Raw genomic sequence first — 15,153 nt, forward strand, 5'->3', positions numbered from 1 at the left:
TTGGTTAATCTCTCTTCCACCCATTTTTTGATTGGGTTTTTTGTTTTTTTGATATTGAGTTCCATGAGCTGTTTGTACATTTTGGAGATTAATCCCTTGTCAGTTGCTTCATTTGCAAATATTTTCTCTCATTCTGAGGGTTGTCTTTTCATCTAGTTTATGGGTCCAAAAAAGAGGGGATATATGTATACATATAACTGATTTGCTTTGCTGTACAGCAGAAACTAACACAACATTGTAAAGCAACTATACCCCCCCCCAAAAAAAACTACCAAATTAGATGAAGAATATAAAACAATCTTCTTCATACGAATCAGCAATAGTATAGGGGTAAGATATATTAGTAGCTGAAAATGTTTCATCTAATACAATCTTGACTTGTCTGGACACCATTTCATCAACCTGAAGGGAGAATAAATGATGAAGTGAATTTCTAATCTAATACTGATAATGGTCAACTTGGAGGAAGTAGTTGGCTAAGAGCATGTGACAGGAATCTGAACAGAAAGTTGGTGTATCATCTTGGCACTCATGAGGGCAGTGTCACATTGGATGAAAATGGCTCCAAACTTGATTCTGTCCTCTTCAATACTTGTATTAATAATTTCGGTGAGAACTGGAGATGTTAAAAAAGGTATAGGAATTTCTAAGGGTTGAGAGATTTCAAAAAGACCTCAGAGGTTAAAATGACAAGTTAACCTGACGTCAAAAATTGCATAAGAATAGAGATAGAATGGCTTAAAGATACCACACACTGAAATACTTGAGGTATTAATGGCTTTCTCCAATTACTGTAGATTTGATAATTCAATTTCATAATAAAGCTAATCAATCTTAGAAGTCAGTAATAGAAGCTTATAGTAGCCCTCTTATATTCTTGCTCTCTGAATGCTTCCAAAGTGTTGTATCTAATTCTGGTGCTATATATTGAGGGACATTGAAAAATCTATAGGGAAGCAACTATTATTTAATTTAGTTCATTTATCAATTTATTTAATCAAAGAAACTCAGCTTTCAGATTGTTTAGTATTTTGCTTTCCTATAAAAAAGATTGTAGAAGCTTCCATTCTTCTCAAACATGGAAAAAAGTGTTTCCAAAAGTAAGGGTGCATGGTCTCGTGGGCTAGAAGATGAAGTCATGATCATGAGAAGAGGAATATTCTCATGATCCCCTGGGTTTTCCAGGGGGAGTTCTGTCAATCATAAAAGGCTGAGGCTCTCAGTAGGTGGTCCTTTTGATGATCAAAGTTTCATAATTCTGGAAGTTCTAATTCTCTAGACCAAACTATGAAATTATATTTAAACCTCAGATATTTGCCAAGTGAGACAGATGTTTCCACAAACAAATGATTATTTGGGGTCTAATGGCTCAAGCATTCATTTCATCTGCACTTAATTATTTCCTAGCTGAAATCAACCAAGTGAAGCGCCCAGAAGTAGAATGTTGTGGTTAAAAGCTTTGAATTTAGGCTCCTATACTCTCAAGTAATATCTGGAGGACAGTGGGCTTAGATGTTAACTTTTTAAAAGCCCTGTTTTCTCATCTGTAAAATGGGAAGGATGAAGATAATACCATAATCAGAGAAGTTGTTCTGAGGAATAAACGCAAGACTAGACATGAAAAATTTAGCCTGGTGCCTGGTTCCTAGTCATCATCTGTAAGTAGTAGCTTAATGACTGTTTCAGCCAAACACATATTTGGCTTCTGGCACTTCTCACTGTACCAACATCTTAACAAATATGTCTAAAGTCCTGCTGTCTTTACTGTTGGCCAGGAACCATCTTGAGTCTGTATTAGCTGTCTGGTTAAAACATTAATAGAGCACCCTTAATTTAATTTTATTATTTTAAAGTATTTGCTTGGCTAACATCTGCTAACACCCACTTAAAAAAAGGTTTCTATAGCATTTCTGTGTTTTGCTTAATAGCTCACTTGTGGCTTAAAGGAGACTTGAGAATAGTATAGGGAATTTTTTTTCTTTTTTAAAAGATAACTTCAGTTCCGGGCTCTACTATACTATTTTCTCGGTATAGATGAATTTATTATTTACTATATTATAATTTTGGTGGCTAAGGTGTATTATCTCACCCAAATCACTTTTAGATCAGTTATGTATTAATTCAAATTTAACCAGAGTTTGAAATAATGAATTTATGCCTCTGAATGATTAAAATAATAGGCAAAATTTAGACCCACAATATGTCCAGAAGAAGGTATTTTGGTTTTGGCATGATATACGCCTAGAACTTTTAGAAGAAAGGAAAAAACCAGTTAAGTTGAATGGAATTCAATCTTCTGCTTGGAGTATGCAGACATCTTCTTACTGTTAACATGAGATATTATTACCTTACTAATTCTTCTTCTAGAACAGCGTTCACCTAAATTCAGATTTCCAAGACCATCTCTTTAATGCTAGAAGGGAATAATAGCATTTATATTTGTATTTACTTTTTAACCTAAAAATGAACCAGCACCATTTATTGAAAAGACTAATCTTTCCCCATTGAATGGCTTGGCAGTCTTTTTGAAAACCATTTGACTGTAGATGTAAGGGTGTGTTTCTCTAATCTCAATTCTATTCCATTGCCTAAGTGTGTATCCTTATGCCAGTACCACTCTGTATTTTTTATTCCTTTTTGTCTCCCAACTTTATTGAGATGTAATTGATAAACAAAATTGTATATGTTTAAAGTGTACAATGTGATGACTTGATACATGTATACTTTGTGAAATGATTACTACAATCAGGTTAATTAACACATCCATCACTTCACATAGTTACCATTTTTGTGAGTGTGTAGTGAGAACACTTAATATCCACTCTCTTAGCAATACAGTATTAGTAATAGAATAGTCACCATGCTGTACATTAGCTTCCCAGAACTTATTCATCTTATAAATGAAGGCTTGTATCCTTTGACCAGCAACTCCCCATTTCCCCCACCCCCCAGCCCCTGGTAATCACCATTCCACCAGTTTCTATGAGTTCAACTCTTTTTAAATTCCACATATAAGAGATCATATAGTATTTGTCTTTCTCTGTCTGGCTTATTTCACTTAGCATAATGTCTTATAGGTTCTCTCAGGTTGCTTCAAGTGGCAGAATTTCCTGCTTTCTCATGGCTGAAAAATATTGCATTATGTGTGTGTGTGGGTGTGTGTGTGTATGTATACACACACCATATATATGTATATATACAACATACATCATATGTATATGTTGTATGATAATACATATAATACACACACACACACACACACACATGAGAGAGGGGGAGAGGGGGAGAGAGAGAGAAAGAAAGATAACATCCTCATTATCCTTTCATCTGTCTACGGACACTTAGGTTGTTTCCATGTCTTAACTATTGTGAATAATGCTACAATGAACATAGGAGTGCAGATATGTCTTTGAGATACTGATTTTACTTCCTTCATATATACAACCAGAAATGGGATTGCTGGATCATATGGTAATTCTATTTTTAATTTTCTGAGGAAACTTCATACTATTTTCTATTTTCTTGTTGATTTTTGTCTAATTGTTCTATTCATTATTGCAAGTGGAATATTGATATCTCCAACTTTTATTGTTGAATTGTCTTTCTCCCTTTGATACTGCATGGTTTAGTTCCATGTATCTTGAGACTCTGTTGTTTTGTGAATATATGAGACTGTTGTTTTCTCATATGTTTTTTGATAAATTGATACTTTGTATCATTTTAAAATGTCCTACTTTGTTGCTAGTGAGTTTTTCTTTCAAAATCTACTTTGTTTGATATTGGTATAGAGTCTTCATTCTTACTTGGTTACTGTTTGCATGGTATATCTTTTCCATCCTTTTACTTTCAACCTATTTGTGTCTTTGAATTTAAAGTCTGTCACTTGTAGACAACATATAGTCAGGTCGTGTTTTTATTGTCGTATTGCTTCTTAAATCCATTCTGCTAGTCTCTTCTGCCTTTTGCTTTGAGTGTTTAATACATTTACATTTAACGTAAGTACTGAGATGACAGGATTTATGTCTACCATTTATATGTGTTTTTATATGTATTATGTCATTTTTGTTCTTATGTTCCTCCATTACTACCTTTTTTGTGTTAAATAGATATTTTCTTTTTTTTTACTATATTTTTGAGTTCATTTTTAGTGGTTGCCCTGAGTATTACAATTAGCACCTTAATTAATAATGTTATAATTTGGATTAATACTAATTTAATTTCAATAGTATAAAAAACTTTGCTACTATATAGGTCCCTTCCCTTCCCCTCCTTTGTGCTATTATGGTCATGCAAGTTACACCTTTACTCATCATGTGCCTATCAGTACATATTTATAATTGCTTTATGCTATTGTATTTTAATTCAGAGAGGAGAAAAAATGTTATATGCAAAATATATAGTTTTACTGTCTTTACTATTAGTTACCTCTACCAGTGCTCTTTTTTTTAAATTAATTAATTAATTAATTAATTAATTTTGGCTGTGTTGGGTCTTAGTCGCTGCACGCGAGCTTTAGGTGTGGTGAACGGGGGCTACTCTTCATTGCGGTGCACGGGCTTCTCGTTGCAGTGGCTTCTCTTGTTGCAGAGCATGGGTTCTAGGTGTGCGGGCTTCAGTAGTTGTGGCACTCAGGCTCAGTAGTTGTGGCTCGTGGGTTCCAGAGCACGGGCTTAGTAGTTGTGGCTCACGGGCTTAGTTGCTCTGCGGCATGTGGGATCTTTCTGGACCAGGGCTCAAACCTGTGTCCCCTGCATTGGCAGGCAGATTCTTAACCACTGTGCTACCAGGGAAGTCCCTACCAATGCTCTTTTTTTGTTTTTTTTGAGTTTTATTTTATTTCTTTATTTTTTATACAGCAGGTTCTTATTAGTTATCTATTTTATATACATTAGTGTATATATGTCAAACCCAATTGCCCAATTTATCCCACCACCACCCACCCCTGCTTTCCCTCCTTGGTGTCCATAAGTTTGTTCCCTACATCTGTGTCTCTATTTCTGCCTTGCAATCTGGTTCATCTGTAACTTTTTTCTAGATTCCACATACATGCATTAATATATGATATTTGTTTTTCTCTATCTGACTTACTTTACTCTGTATGACACTCTCTGGGTCCATCCACATCTCTACAAATGACCCAATTTCATTCCTTTTTATGGCTGAGTAATATTCCATTGTATATATGTACCACATCTTCTTTATCCATTTGTCTGTCAATGGGCATTTAGGTTGCTTCCATGACCCGGCTATTGTAAATAGTGCTGCAATGAACATTGGGGTACATGTGTCTTTTTGAATTATGGTTTTCTCTGGGTATATGCCCAGTAGTGGGATTGCTGGGTCAGATGGTAATTCCATTTTCAGTTTTTTAAGGAAAGTCCATACTGTCCTCCATAGTAGCTGTATCAATTTACATTCCCACTAACAGTGTAAGAGGGTTTCCTTTTCTCCACAACCTGTCCAACATTTGTTGTTTGTAGATTTTCTGATGATGCCCATTCTAACCAGTGTGAGGTGATCCCTCATTGTAGTTTTGATTTGCATTTCTCTAATAATTAGTGATGTTGAGCAGCTTTTCATGTGCCTCTTGGCCATCTGTATGTCTCCTTTGGAGAAAGGTCTTCTGCCCATTTTTGGATTGGGTTGTTTGTTTTTTTAATATGGAACTGCATGAGCTGTTTATATATTTTGAAGATTAATCCTTTGTCCGTTGACTCGTTTGCAAATGTTTTCTCCCATTCTGAGGGTTGTCTTTTCATCTTGTTTATAGTTTCCTTTGCTGTGCAAAAGCTTTTAACTTTCATTAGGTCCCATTTGTTTATTTTTGCTTTTATTTCAGTTACTTTAGGAGGTGGGTCAAAAAAGATCTTGCTGTGGTTGATGTCAAAGTGTGTTTTTCCTATGTTTTCCTCTGAGAGTTTTATAGTGTCTGGTCTAACATTTAGGTCTTTAATCCATTTTTAGTTTATTTTTTTGTATAGTGTTAGGAAGTGTTCTAATTTCATTCTTTTACATGTAGCTGCCCAGTTTTCCCAGCACTACTTATTGAAGAGGCTGTCTTTTCTCCATTGTATATCCTTGCCTCCTTTGTCAGACATTAATTGACTGTAGGTGTGTGGGTTTATCTCTGGGCTTTCTATCCTGTTCCATTGATCTATATTTTTGTTTTTGTGCCAGTACCTTATTGTCTGGATTACTGTAGCTTAGTATACTCTGAAGTCAGAGAGTCTGATTGCTCCAGCTCCATTTTTCTTTCTCAAGATTGCATTGGCTATTTAGGGTCTTTGGTGTTTCCATACAAATTGTGAAATTTTTTGTTCTCATTCTATGAAAAATGCCATTGGTAGTTTGATAGGGATTGCACTGAATCTGTAGATTGCTTTGGGTAGTATAGTCATTTTCACAATGCTGACTCTTCCCATCCAAGAACATGTTATATCTCTCCATCTGTTTGTATCATCTTTAATTTCTTTCATCACTGTCTTATGGTTTTCTGCATACAGGTCTTTTGGCTCCTTAGGTAGGTTTATACCTAGGTATTTTATTCTTTTTGTTGCAATGGTAAATGGGATTGTTTTCTTAATTTCTCTTTCAGATTTTTCATCATTAGTGTTCAGGAATGCAAGAGATTTCTGTTCATTAATTTTGTATCCTGCTAATTTACCAAATTCATTGATTAGCTCTAGTAGTTTTCTGGTGGCATCTTCAGGATTCTGTATGTATAGTATCCTGTCATCTGCAAACAGTGACAGCTTTACGTCTTCTTTTCCGATTTGGATTCATTTATTTCTTTTTCTTCTCTGATTGCTGTGGCTAAAACTTCCAAAACTGTGTCGAATAATAGTGGTGAGAGTGGACATTCTTGTCTTGTTCCTGATTTAAGAGGAAATGGTTTCAGTTTTTCACCATCGAGAACGATGTTGGCTGTGGGTTTGTCATATATGGCCTTTATTATGTTGAGATAAGTTCCCTCTATGCCTACTTTCTGGAGAGTTTTTATCATAAATGGGTGTTGAATTTTGTCAAAAGCTTTTTTTGCACCTATTGAGATGATCATATGGTTTTTATCCTTCAGTTTGTTAATATGGTGTATCACATTGATGTGCGTATGTTGAAGACTCCTTGCATTCTTGGGATAATCCCCACTTGATCATGGTATATGATCCTTTTAATGTGCTGTTGGATTCTGTTTGCTAGTATTTTGTTGAGGATTTTTGCATCTATCTTCATCAGTGATATTGGCCTGTAGTTTTCTTTTTTTGTGACATCTTCGGTTTTGGTATCAGGGTGATGGTGGCCTTGTAGAATGAGGTTGGGAGTGTTCCTCCCTCTCCTATATTTTGGAAGAGTTTGAGAAGGATGGGTGTTAGCTCTTCTCTAAATGTTTGACAGAATTTGCTTGTGAAGCCATCTGGTCCTGAACTTTTGTTTGTTGGAAGATTGTTAATCACACTCTCAATTTCTGTGCTGTGAATGGTCTGTTTATATTTTCTATTTCTTCCTGGTTCAGTCTTGGAAGGTTGTGCTTTTCTAAGAATTTGTCCATTTCTTCCAGGTTGTCCATTTTATTGGCATACAGTTGCTGTAGTAATCTCTCATGATCCTTTGTATTTCTGCAGTGTCAGTTGCTACTTCTTCTTTTTCATTTCTAATTCTGTTGATTTGAGTCTTCTCCCTTTTCCTCTTGGTGAGTCTGGCTAATGGTTTATCAGTTTTGTTTATCTTCTCAAAGAACGAGCTTTAGTTTTATTGATCTTTGCTATCATTTCCTTCTTTTCTTTTTCATTTATTTCTGATCTGATCTTTATGATTTCTTTCCTTCTGCTAACTTTGGGGTTTTTTTGTTCTTTTTTCTTTAATTGCTTTAGGTGTAATGTTAGGTTGTTTATTTGAGATTTTTCTTGTTTCTTGAGGTAGGATTGTATTGCTATAAAGTTCCCTCTTAGAACTTCTTTTGCTGCATCCCATAGGTTTTGGGTTGTCGTGTTTTCATTGTCATTTGTTTCTATGTAGTTTTTGATTTCTTCTTTGATTTCTTCAGTATCTCTTGGTTATTTAGTAGCGCATTCTTTAACCTCCTTGTGTTTGTGTTTCATACAGTTTTTTCCTGTAATTGATATCTACTCTCATAGCATTTTGGTCAGTAAAGATACTTGATATGATTTCAATTTTCTTAAATTTACCAAGGCTTGATTTGTGACCCAAGATATGATCTATCCTGGAGAATATTCCATGAACACTTGAGAAGAAAGTGTATTCTGTTGTTTTTGGGTGGAATGTCCTATAAATATCAATTAAGTCCATCTTGTTTAATGTATCATTTAAAGCTTGTGTTTCCTTATTTATTTTCATTTGGGATGATCTGTCCATTGGTGAAAGTGTGGTGTTAAAGCCCCCTACTATTATTGTGTTACTATCAATTTCCCCTTTTATGGCTGTTAGCATTTGCCTTATGTACTGAGGTGCTCCTATGTTGGGTGCATAAATATTTACAATTGTTATATCTTCTTCTTGGATTGATCCCTTGATCATTATGTAGTGTCCTTCTTTGTCTCTTGTAATAGTCTTTATTTTAAATTCTATTGTCTGGTATGAGAATTGCTACTCCAGCTTTCTTTTGATTTCCATTTGCATGGAATATCTTTTTCCATTGCCTCACTTTCAGTCTGTATGTGTCTCTTGTAGACAGCATGTATACGTCTTGTTTTTGTATCCATTCAGCCAGTCTGTGTCTTTTGGTTGGAGCATTTAATCCATTTACATTTAAGGTAATTATCGATATGTATGTTCCTGTTACCATTTTCTTAATTGTTTTTGTAGGTCTTTTCCTTCTCTTGTGTTTCCTGCCTAGAGAAGTTCCTTTAGCATTTGTTGTAAAGCTGGTTTGGTGGTGCTGAATTCTCTTAGTTTTTGTTGTCTGTAGAGGTTTTAATGTCTCTGTCTCCATATTTTCTTCATTCTGTTTCCAAGATTTTGGATCATCTTTACTATCATTACTCTGAATTCTTTTTCAGGTAGACTGCCTATTCCCTCTGCATTTGTTTGGACTGGTGGGTTCTTACCTTGCTCCTTCATCTGCTGTGTGTTTCTCTGTCTTCTCATTTTGCTTAACTTACTTTGTTTGGGGTCTCCTTTTCGCAGGCTGCACGGTCGTAGTTCCTGTTGTTTTTGGTGTCTGTCCCCAGTGGATAAGGTTGGTTTGGCGGGTTTTTTAGGCTTCCTGGTGGAGGGGACTAGTTCCTGTGTTCTGGTGGATGAAGCTGGATCTTGTCTTTCTCGTGGGTAGGACCGTGTCTGGTGGTGAGTTTTGGGGTGTCTGTGAGCTTATTATGATTTTAGGCAGCCTCTCTGCTAATGGGTGGGGTTGTGTTCCTGTCTTGCTAGTTGTTTGGCATAGGGTGTCCAGCACTGGAGCTTGCTGGTCATTGAGTGGAGCTGGGTCTTACCATTGAGACAGAGATCTCTGGGAGACCTCTCGCTGATTGATATTACGTGGGGCTGGGAGTTCTCTGGTGGTCCAATGTCCTGAACTCAGCTCTCTCTCCTTAGAGGGTCAGGCCTGACACCCAGCTGGAACACCAAGACTGTCAGCCACACAGCCATGTACGTGGAGAGTTTCTTGCCTTTTGGGAAGTCTGAGGTCTTCTGCCACTGTTCAGTAGGTGTTCTGTAGGAGTTGGTCCACATGTAGGTGTATTTTTGATGTATTTGTGGGGAGGAAGTTGATCTCCATCGTCCTACTCCTCCACCCTCTTGAAGGTCCTTCCAGGAACCTTTTAGGTAGCACCAAACACATTCTACTATCCAGTTTCTACTTGGCTGCTTTTTTCACTGTGGTTGCAGAGCTCTTTGCTTTCAAGCTTACTGCTGAGGTAGGGAGAGAGTGATGGGAATAGAGTGAGATAAAATGTCATAAACCTTGTTGTTCTTAATTAGATTTTGCTGTTTTTCTTGAATAAGCACTTTAATTATTGCAAGCCTTTGGTTAATTTCCAGAGTTGTGAAAAAGTTGGTTTTGATAATTTTTCCAGTGTTCTTTTTTGTTTTCTAATGGAGGCATGGATTTTCAGTCTTTACTCTGCCATTCTTGCTGACATCTAATCTTTTTTTCTTTCAGTCCTTTAGTGGCATGAAAAATAGCCAGCCCACTCCACAGCTCTTTTATTTCTTATTCTTACCATGTTGTTTTATTGCAGTTGCTGCATAGTCTGTCAAAGCCTTCAGTGATCACTTTAGTCCAGAAGGCTTCAAGTTAGTATTTAAATAACTGTTTTGAAAGAATGCGCCATGGATTAATTATTTTTCCTTTCCAGTTGGAAAAGTCAGATAGCCATATTTAAAGGTCTTTTGTCCTTAAATACCATATCATAAATCAGAATTTAGTGCAGAAAACAGAAACATTTTAGGCATTTCAAGCAGGAGGGGTTAATACATTTCATTAGATGGATACAAAGGAACTACAGGTAGGAAGGAGGAGTGGAGTCTAGGCTTTGTCTTTAGGAACAACTTCCAAGAAAACAAATATGACTCACAAGAACATCTACTCTTGAGGACAGACTTTATTTTAAACTTGTCAAAAACCAGCTTTGAGTTTTATTGGCTTCTTTTGTTATTTCTTTTGCTTGCTTGTTTTCTTTGGTGTAGTCTTCTGCTTTTATTTTTATTATTTCTTTATTCCTGACTTCTTTGGCTTATTTTATTGGTCTTTTTATGGAATCTGAGTTGAATGATTGGGACATTTATTTTCATTATTTCTTAGTTTTTAATATATTAATTAGGGCTTTAAGATTTTCTTTGAGTAATGTACTGTTTAGTGACATTCCATAGGTTTTAGTTTTTAATCAATCTCATTCTAATTTATTTTTTCTACTTCTATACTTTTGTCTTGATTTCCTTTTTAATAAATTTTTTCTCCATGTAGAGAACTTTATATTTTATTACTGAGTTCTCTTTTTTTTTATTATGGTTTTATTAACTTGTGGTTATAAATGCTTTATTGACTTTTTTATGGCCTAATATATAGTCTGTTTTGAAAATATTCTGTTGGCATTTGAAAATAATACATATTCTTTGTTAACCATAAATACACTAATACATATGTGTATGTGTATATATGTAATATACATACACACATACAGTATGGATGGGTAATTTTAGTTCTCAAATTCTTTGTAACTTTATTTTTTGTTTCACTGCATAGTCAATTTCTAAGAAACGTGTACTAAAATATAGTACTTTTCGGTTTTTCAAATTTTCTCTGCTATTTAACAATTTTTGCCTTTTTATTCAGTGCATAAAGCATTATCATTATAGCAGATTCTTTTTGAATTGTAACAGTTCAGTCAATAGAAAGCATTATTTTTGCCTTGTATAACAGTTTGTCAGAAATTGATATCACACTTGTTCTGGTATACCTTTGTCCAGCTCTTTATTGTCAACATTTTTGCAATTGTTTTACTTTTGCTTTTTAATTTTAAAAAATACTGTTAACCCTCAAATAGTGTTAAGTCTTTCTCTATTGACCAAGAAAATGAACTGATTCACATTTATGCTCTTGATTTATATATTTGATTTTATTTCTGCCATCTTATTTAGTTCTCATCATTTTTCTTGTTCCCTTTTCTCCTTTCCCCTTTCTCTGTTTTTGCTAGATTAATGGATCAATTGTTTAATTGTATATGAGGCAGAGGTCAGGGGCTCTCATGCATTGGATAAGTTAAATTTAGCAAATCTTTAAAATGTATTTTTATATAAACCTTAAAGCAAACATATCTGTAGCATCTTTTCCAAGTAAGATAAGATCTCTAGTTTACTTGTACTTTTGTTTTTCTCCTGGCATCCCTCCTACACTCCTTGAGATAGGAGAAGATGTATGGCATTGCTGTTCTAAGTTGTCATTACTTTTACACTATGCCTCTTAGACTTTCTGAATTCCTACTTTATAAATACATTAAAAATAGAGCAGCATTATCTGTGATTATTTAAAGTTGAAAATGTAGTTTTCTGTTTTATTTTACTAACAGTTTAATTGTAACTTTCATATCAAAAGAAAAAACTCTAATAAACAAACAAAAAATGAGTTTAATCCCTCTGAAATGGTTTATGATAGTACTTACTAAGGTAAAGTCAGATATTTTGAGGAATACCCATGTCCTTCCCTGAAAGAGTTCAAATGTGTTAGATTACTTCTTGGTAAAGGCAATTCATCATCAGACCAGTCAGATTTATTGGAATTAAAAAAAATACTCCTTTAACTTTCTTTTACTGCTCTACTAATCTACAGTTCTAAGGCTTTTCCTGTCTAGGCATAGAGAAATGGATGATCCGAAAACCTATTAACATCTTTTTCCATCCTGTTCTTCAGTACTACTTAATAGTATTTAGTTTTATTCCAAATATATCATTGTATATAAGTGAAAGAAAGAAAGAAAGAAATGACAATTCCCAGTGAGCAACCAATTTCAGTTTAAATATCCTATTTGTGTTTGCTAATTATCTGTTTGGGCTTCTTACAGAACCACCCAGTCTGGAGGATGCAGGGAAGATGCTGAATGAGACCGTGGTAGTGAACAACCCCATACAGCTGGAGTGTAAGGCAACTGGAAATCCCTCTCCTGGTAGGTTTGTTTGTGGACTCTGTAACTTATTAACATTTTAAGGTTTCTGCGAATTGCTAAATCTGTTTATAAGCATAATATAGTAATTACTAATAAGGGAAATATTATAGAATATATTTCAAGGGTAAAACATTGATAAGGATATCATTAGGTGGATGATATTTTTGAATTTTCATTGCTTTTAACTACATGAAATAATTTACCAATTTAGACAATGTAGAATTATGTGAATAATTATCTTATTGTCCTTACTATGGCCACAAAACCCACAATGGTATTGCATATAAATTTTTGTTGAAAAATATATTTTTATCTAGTCTCAATTGATTATCTTTATAAATCATTCATTTGATGAGACTATTATTTTGTTGATTTTCATCACCAGTAAGTTATTCATATTAATCAATAATAATATAAAAATTTTGAGGCTAACAGTATGTATAGTGTTTGGTTTTGATTAGATGCATAAACAAAATTTTATAGATGAGAGGAATATATACTACACCAAAAGAAATATAATCAGTTAAAAGTTTGCTATCAAACAAATACTGATATTGGATTGGCCAAAAAGTTCGTTCAGGTTTTTCTGTAAGATTGTATGGCAAAACCCAAATGAACTTTTTGGCCAACCCAATACATTAGAGATAATGTAAAGAATATTATTTTTATAAGTTCACTTCAGGACTCTTATATTGGATTGGCTATTCATGTTTTTCTAAAGTTTACCTCCTCCTAAAAATCAACCCTAAAGAGATAATTAAACAGATTGAGCTAAGATGATAAGCATAAGAATAAAGCAATTGTTACTGTTGTAGTTAAGCTTCGATTTAGTGTGTGTATTGAGCTTTTAAATGAAAAGTTTTAAAAAGATGGGTTTCTGTCCTCTTCCCCTTGCAGCTATTACATGGTACAAAGATAATCGTCCACTATTAGGTTCCAGTAGCATGACTTTCTTGAACAGAGGACAGATCATCAATATCGAAAGCACCCAGATCACAGATGCTGGCATATATAAATGTGTGGCCATCAACTCAGCTGGAGCTACAGAGTTATTTTATAGTCTACAGGTCCATGGTTAGTGCTACTTCTCCTAGATTCATCCTGGGGTGAAGAAGCATTCAAAATGATTAAGTGCATCTATAAAATTCTAGTGTAAATATTTAACAGAATGTATTATTGTCATCTTTACTTAAGAATGCAGTGTTCTAAAACTGATAAGCGTTTATATTTTCTGATTCCCATTAAATGCTCTATTTTCACATGCTATTGAACTTAAGTTTTCTTTAGATGAATTGTTGCAAATAGTCATCAACAGTCTTATCAGCTAACGACAATGGCCCTGTTTGTAAATATTGTCTGTCAGAATCATAGGTTTTAGATCAAGAAATGTTTCTAAGTTATTATCTCTAATAATGCTTTTAAGAGTAGTTCATAGTTAACATACTAGAGTAGATATAGTGTAAGGAAACATACACAGATACACACAAAGCCTGGAAATCAAGAAATAAAAATGTAAAACATATTACTGTGGACACAACATATAGTTTTATTATTTTGAGATGTAATATTCCATGATGTTAACATATCTTAATTTTATTTATTTTTTTATTCCTTTTCAGTGCCCCCATCAATTTCTGGCAGCAATAACATGGTGTCAGTGGTAGTTAATAACCTGGTGAGGTTAGAATGTGAAGCCAGAGGTATCCCTGCCCCAAGTCTGACCTGGTTGAAAGATGGGAGCCCTGTCGCTAGTTTCACTAATGGGATACAGGTACTCTCTGTCATTCCTTAAGTGAAATCTACCATCTAATTATTCAATACAGGAAGTATAAACAAGTAAAACTATTAAAGGGATTTGGAGAGCAAGGATTCACAAATGTTATCCAAACATGTACACATATACATCCATAAATACCATGGGCACACAATTGTGATTTCTAAACAATTCATTAAAAGCTCAGTGTATCTAAGAGTTCCCTTATCTCATATGTAGTGCTGTATTTTGACCATTGTTTTAGATACTTTCTACTTCCCCCCCCCCCCCACTCTCTGCCACCACCATAAAAGATACCCTACGCAAAGAAATGTTCATCAACAATAAAAACAGGAATTTTTTGGTAGACGTTATATTTAAATGTCTGGAAATAATCAGAGAACCACACAGAGTATATTTATTTCTACTAAAACATCATATAAAGAAAAATTATAAAGGCAACATTATGAGAAGTGAAATTTGAGTCTGACAAAAAAATGTAAGTACATTGCACTGACTCAAAATTTAAAATACGGAAACACATATTATCTCATTGAAAGTGTACTTCAATTTTGCTTTGCTTAGCAGAGAGCATAGTTATTCCACCATTCTACTTCTTGAAATTTTCTTGAAAATCCATTGCTTGCAGAATTTGGGATCATAGACTATCCAGAGTCCATGTCAATATTAAAGGTACAACTACATCAATGGGATAAAAGGACAATGAATGTTACTAATTAATTTATTTGACTGCTACTGTGCTGTTAATTTTACCTTCTTACT

General features: G+C 34.4%; 1 protein-coding gene across 6 annotated transcripts in view; it reads left to right on the top strand.

Moving 5' to 3' along the window:
* HMCN1 (hemicentin 1) overlaps positions 1-15,153 on the top strand; it is a 530,431-nt gene that overhangs the window by 317,416 nt on the left and 197,862 nt on the right. For all 6 annotated transcript variants that reach the window (XR_009008571.1, XM_007166971.2, XM_057547914.1 and 3 more), the window contains 3 exons: positions 12,516-12,617; positions 13,515-13,691; positions 14,237-14,388. Coding sequence is in view for 5 of the 6 variants with exons in the window: in XM_007166971.2 (XP_007167033.2) it covers positions 12,516-12,617; positions 13,515-13,691; positions 14,237-14,388 (431 nt within the window). In the remaining variant the exon portion in view is untranslated. The remainder of the gene's footprint in view (positions 1-12,515; positions 12,618-13,514; positions 13,692-14,236; positions 14,389-15,153) is intronic.

This window comes from Balaenoptera acutorostrata, chromosome 1 (genome assembly GCF_949987535.1).
Source record: "Balaenoptera acutorostrata chromosome 1, mBalAcu1.1, whole genome shotgun sequence".
NCBI lineage: Eukaryota > Metazoa > Chordata > Mammalia > Artiodactyla > Balaenopteridae > Balaenoptera > Balaenoptera acutorostrata.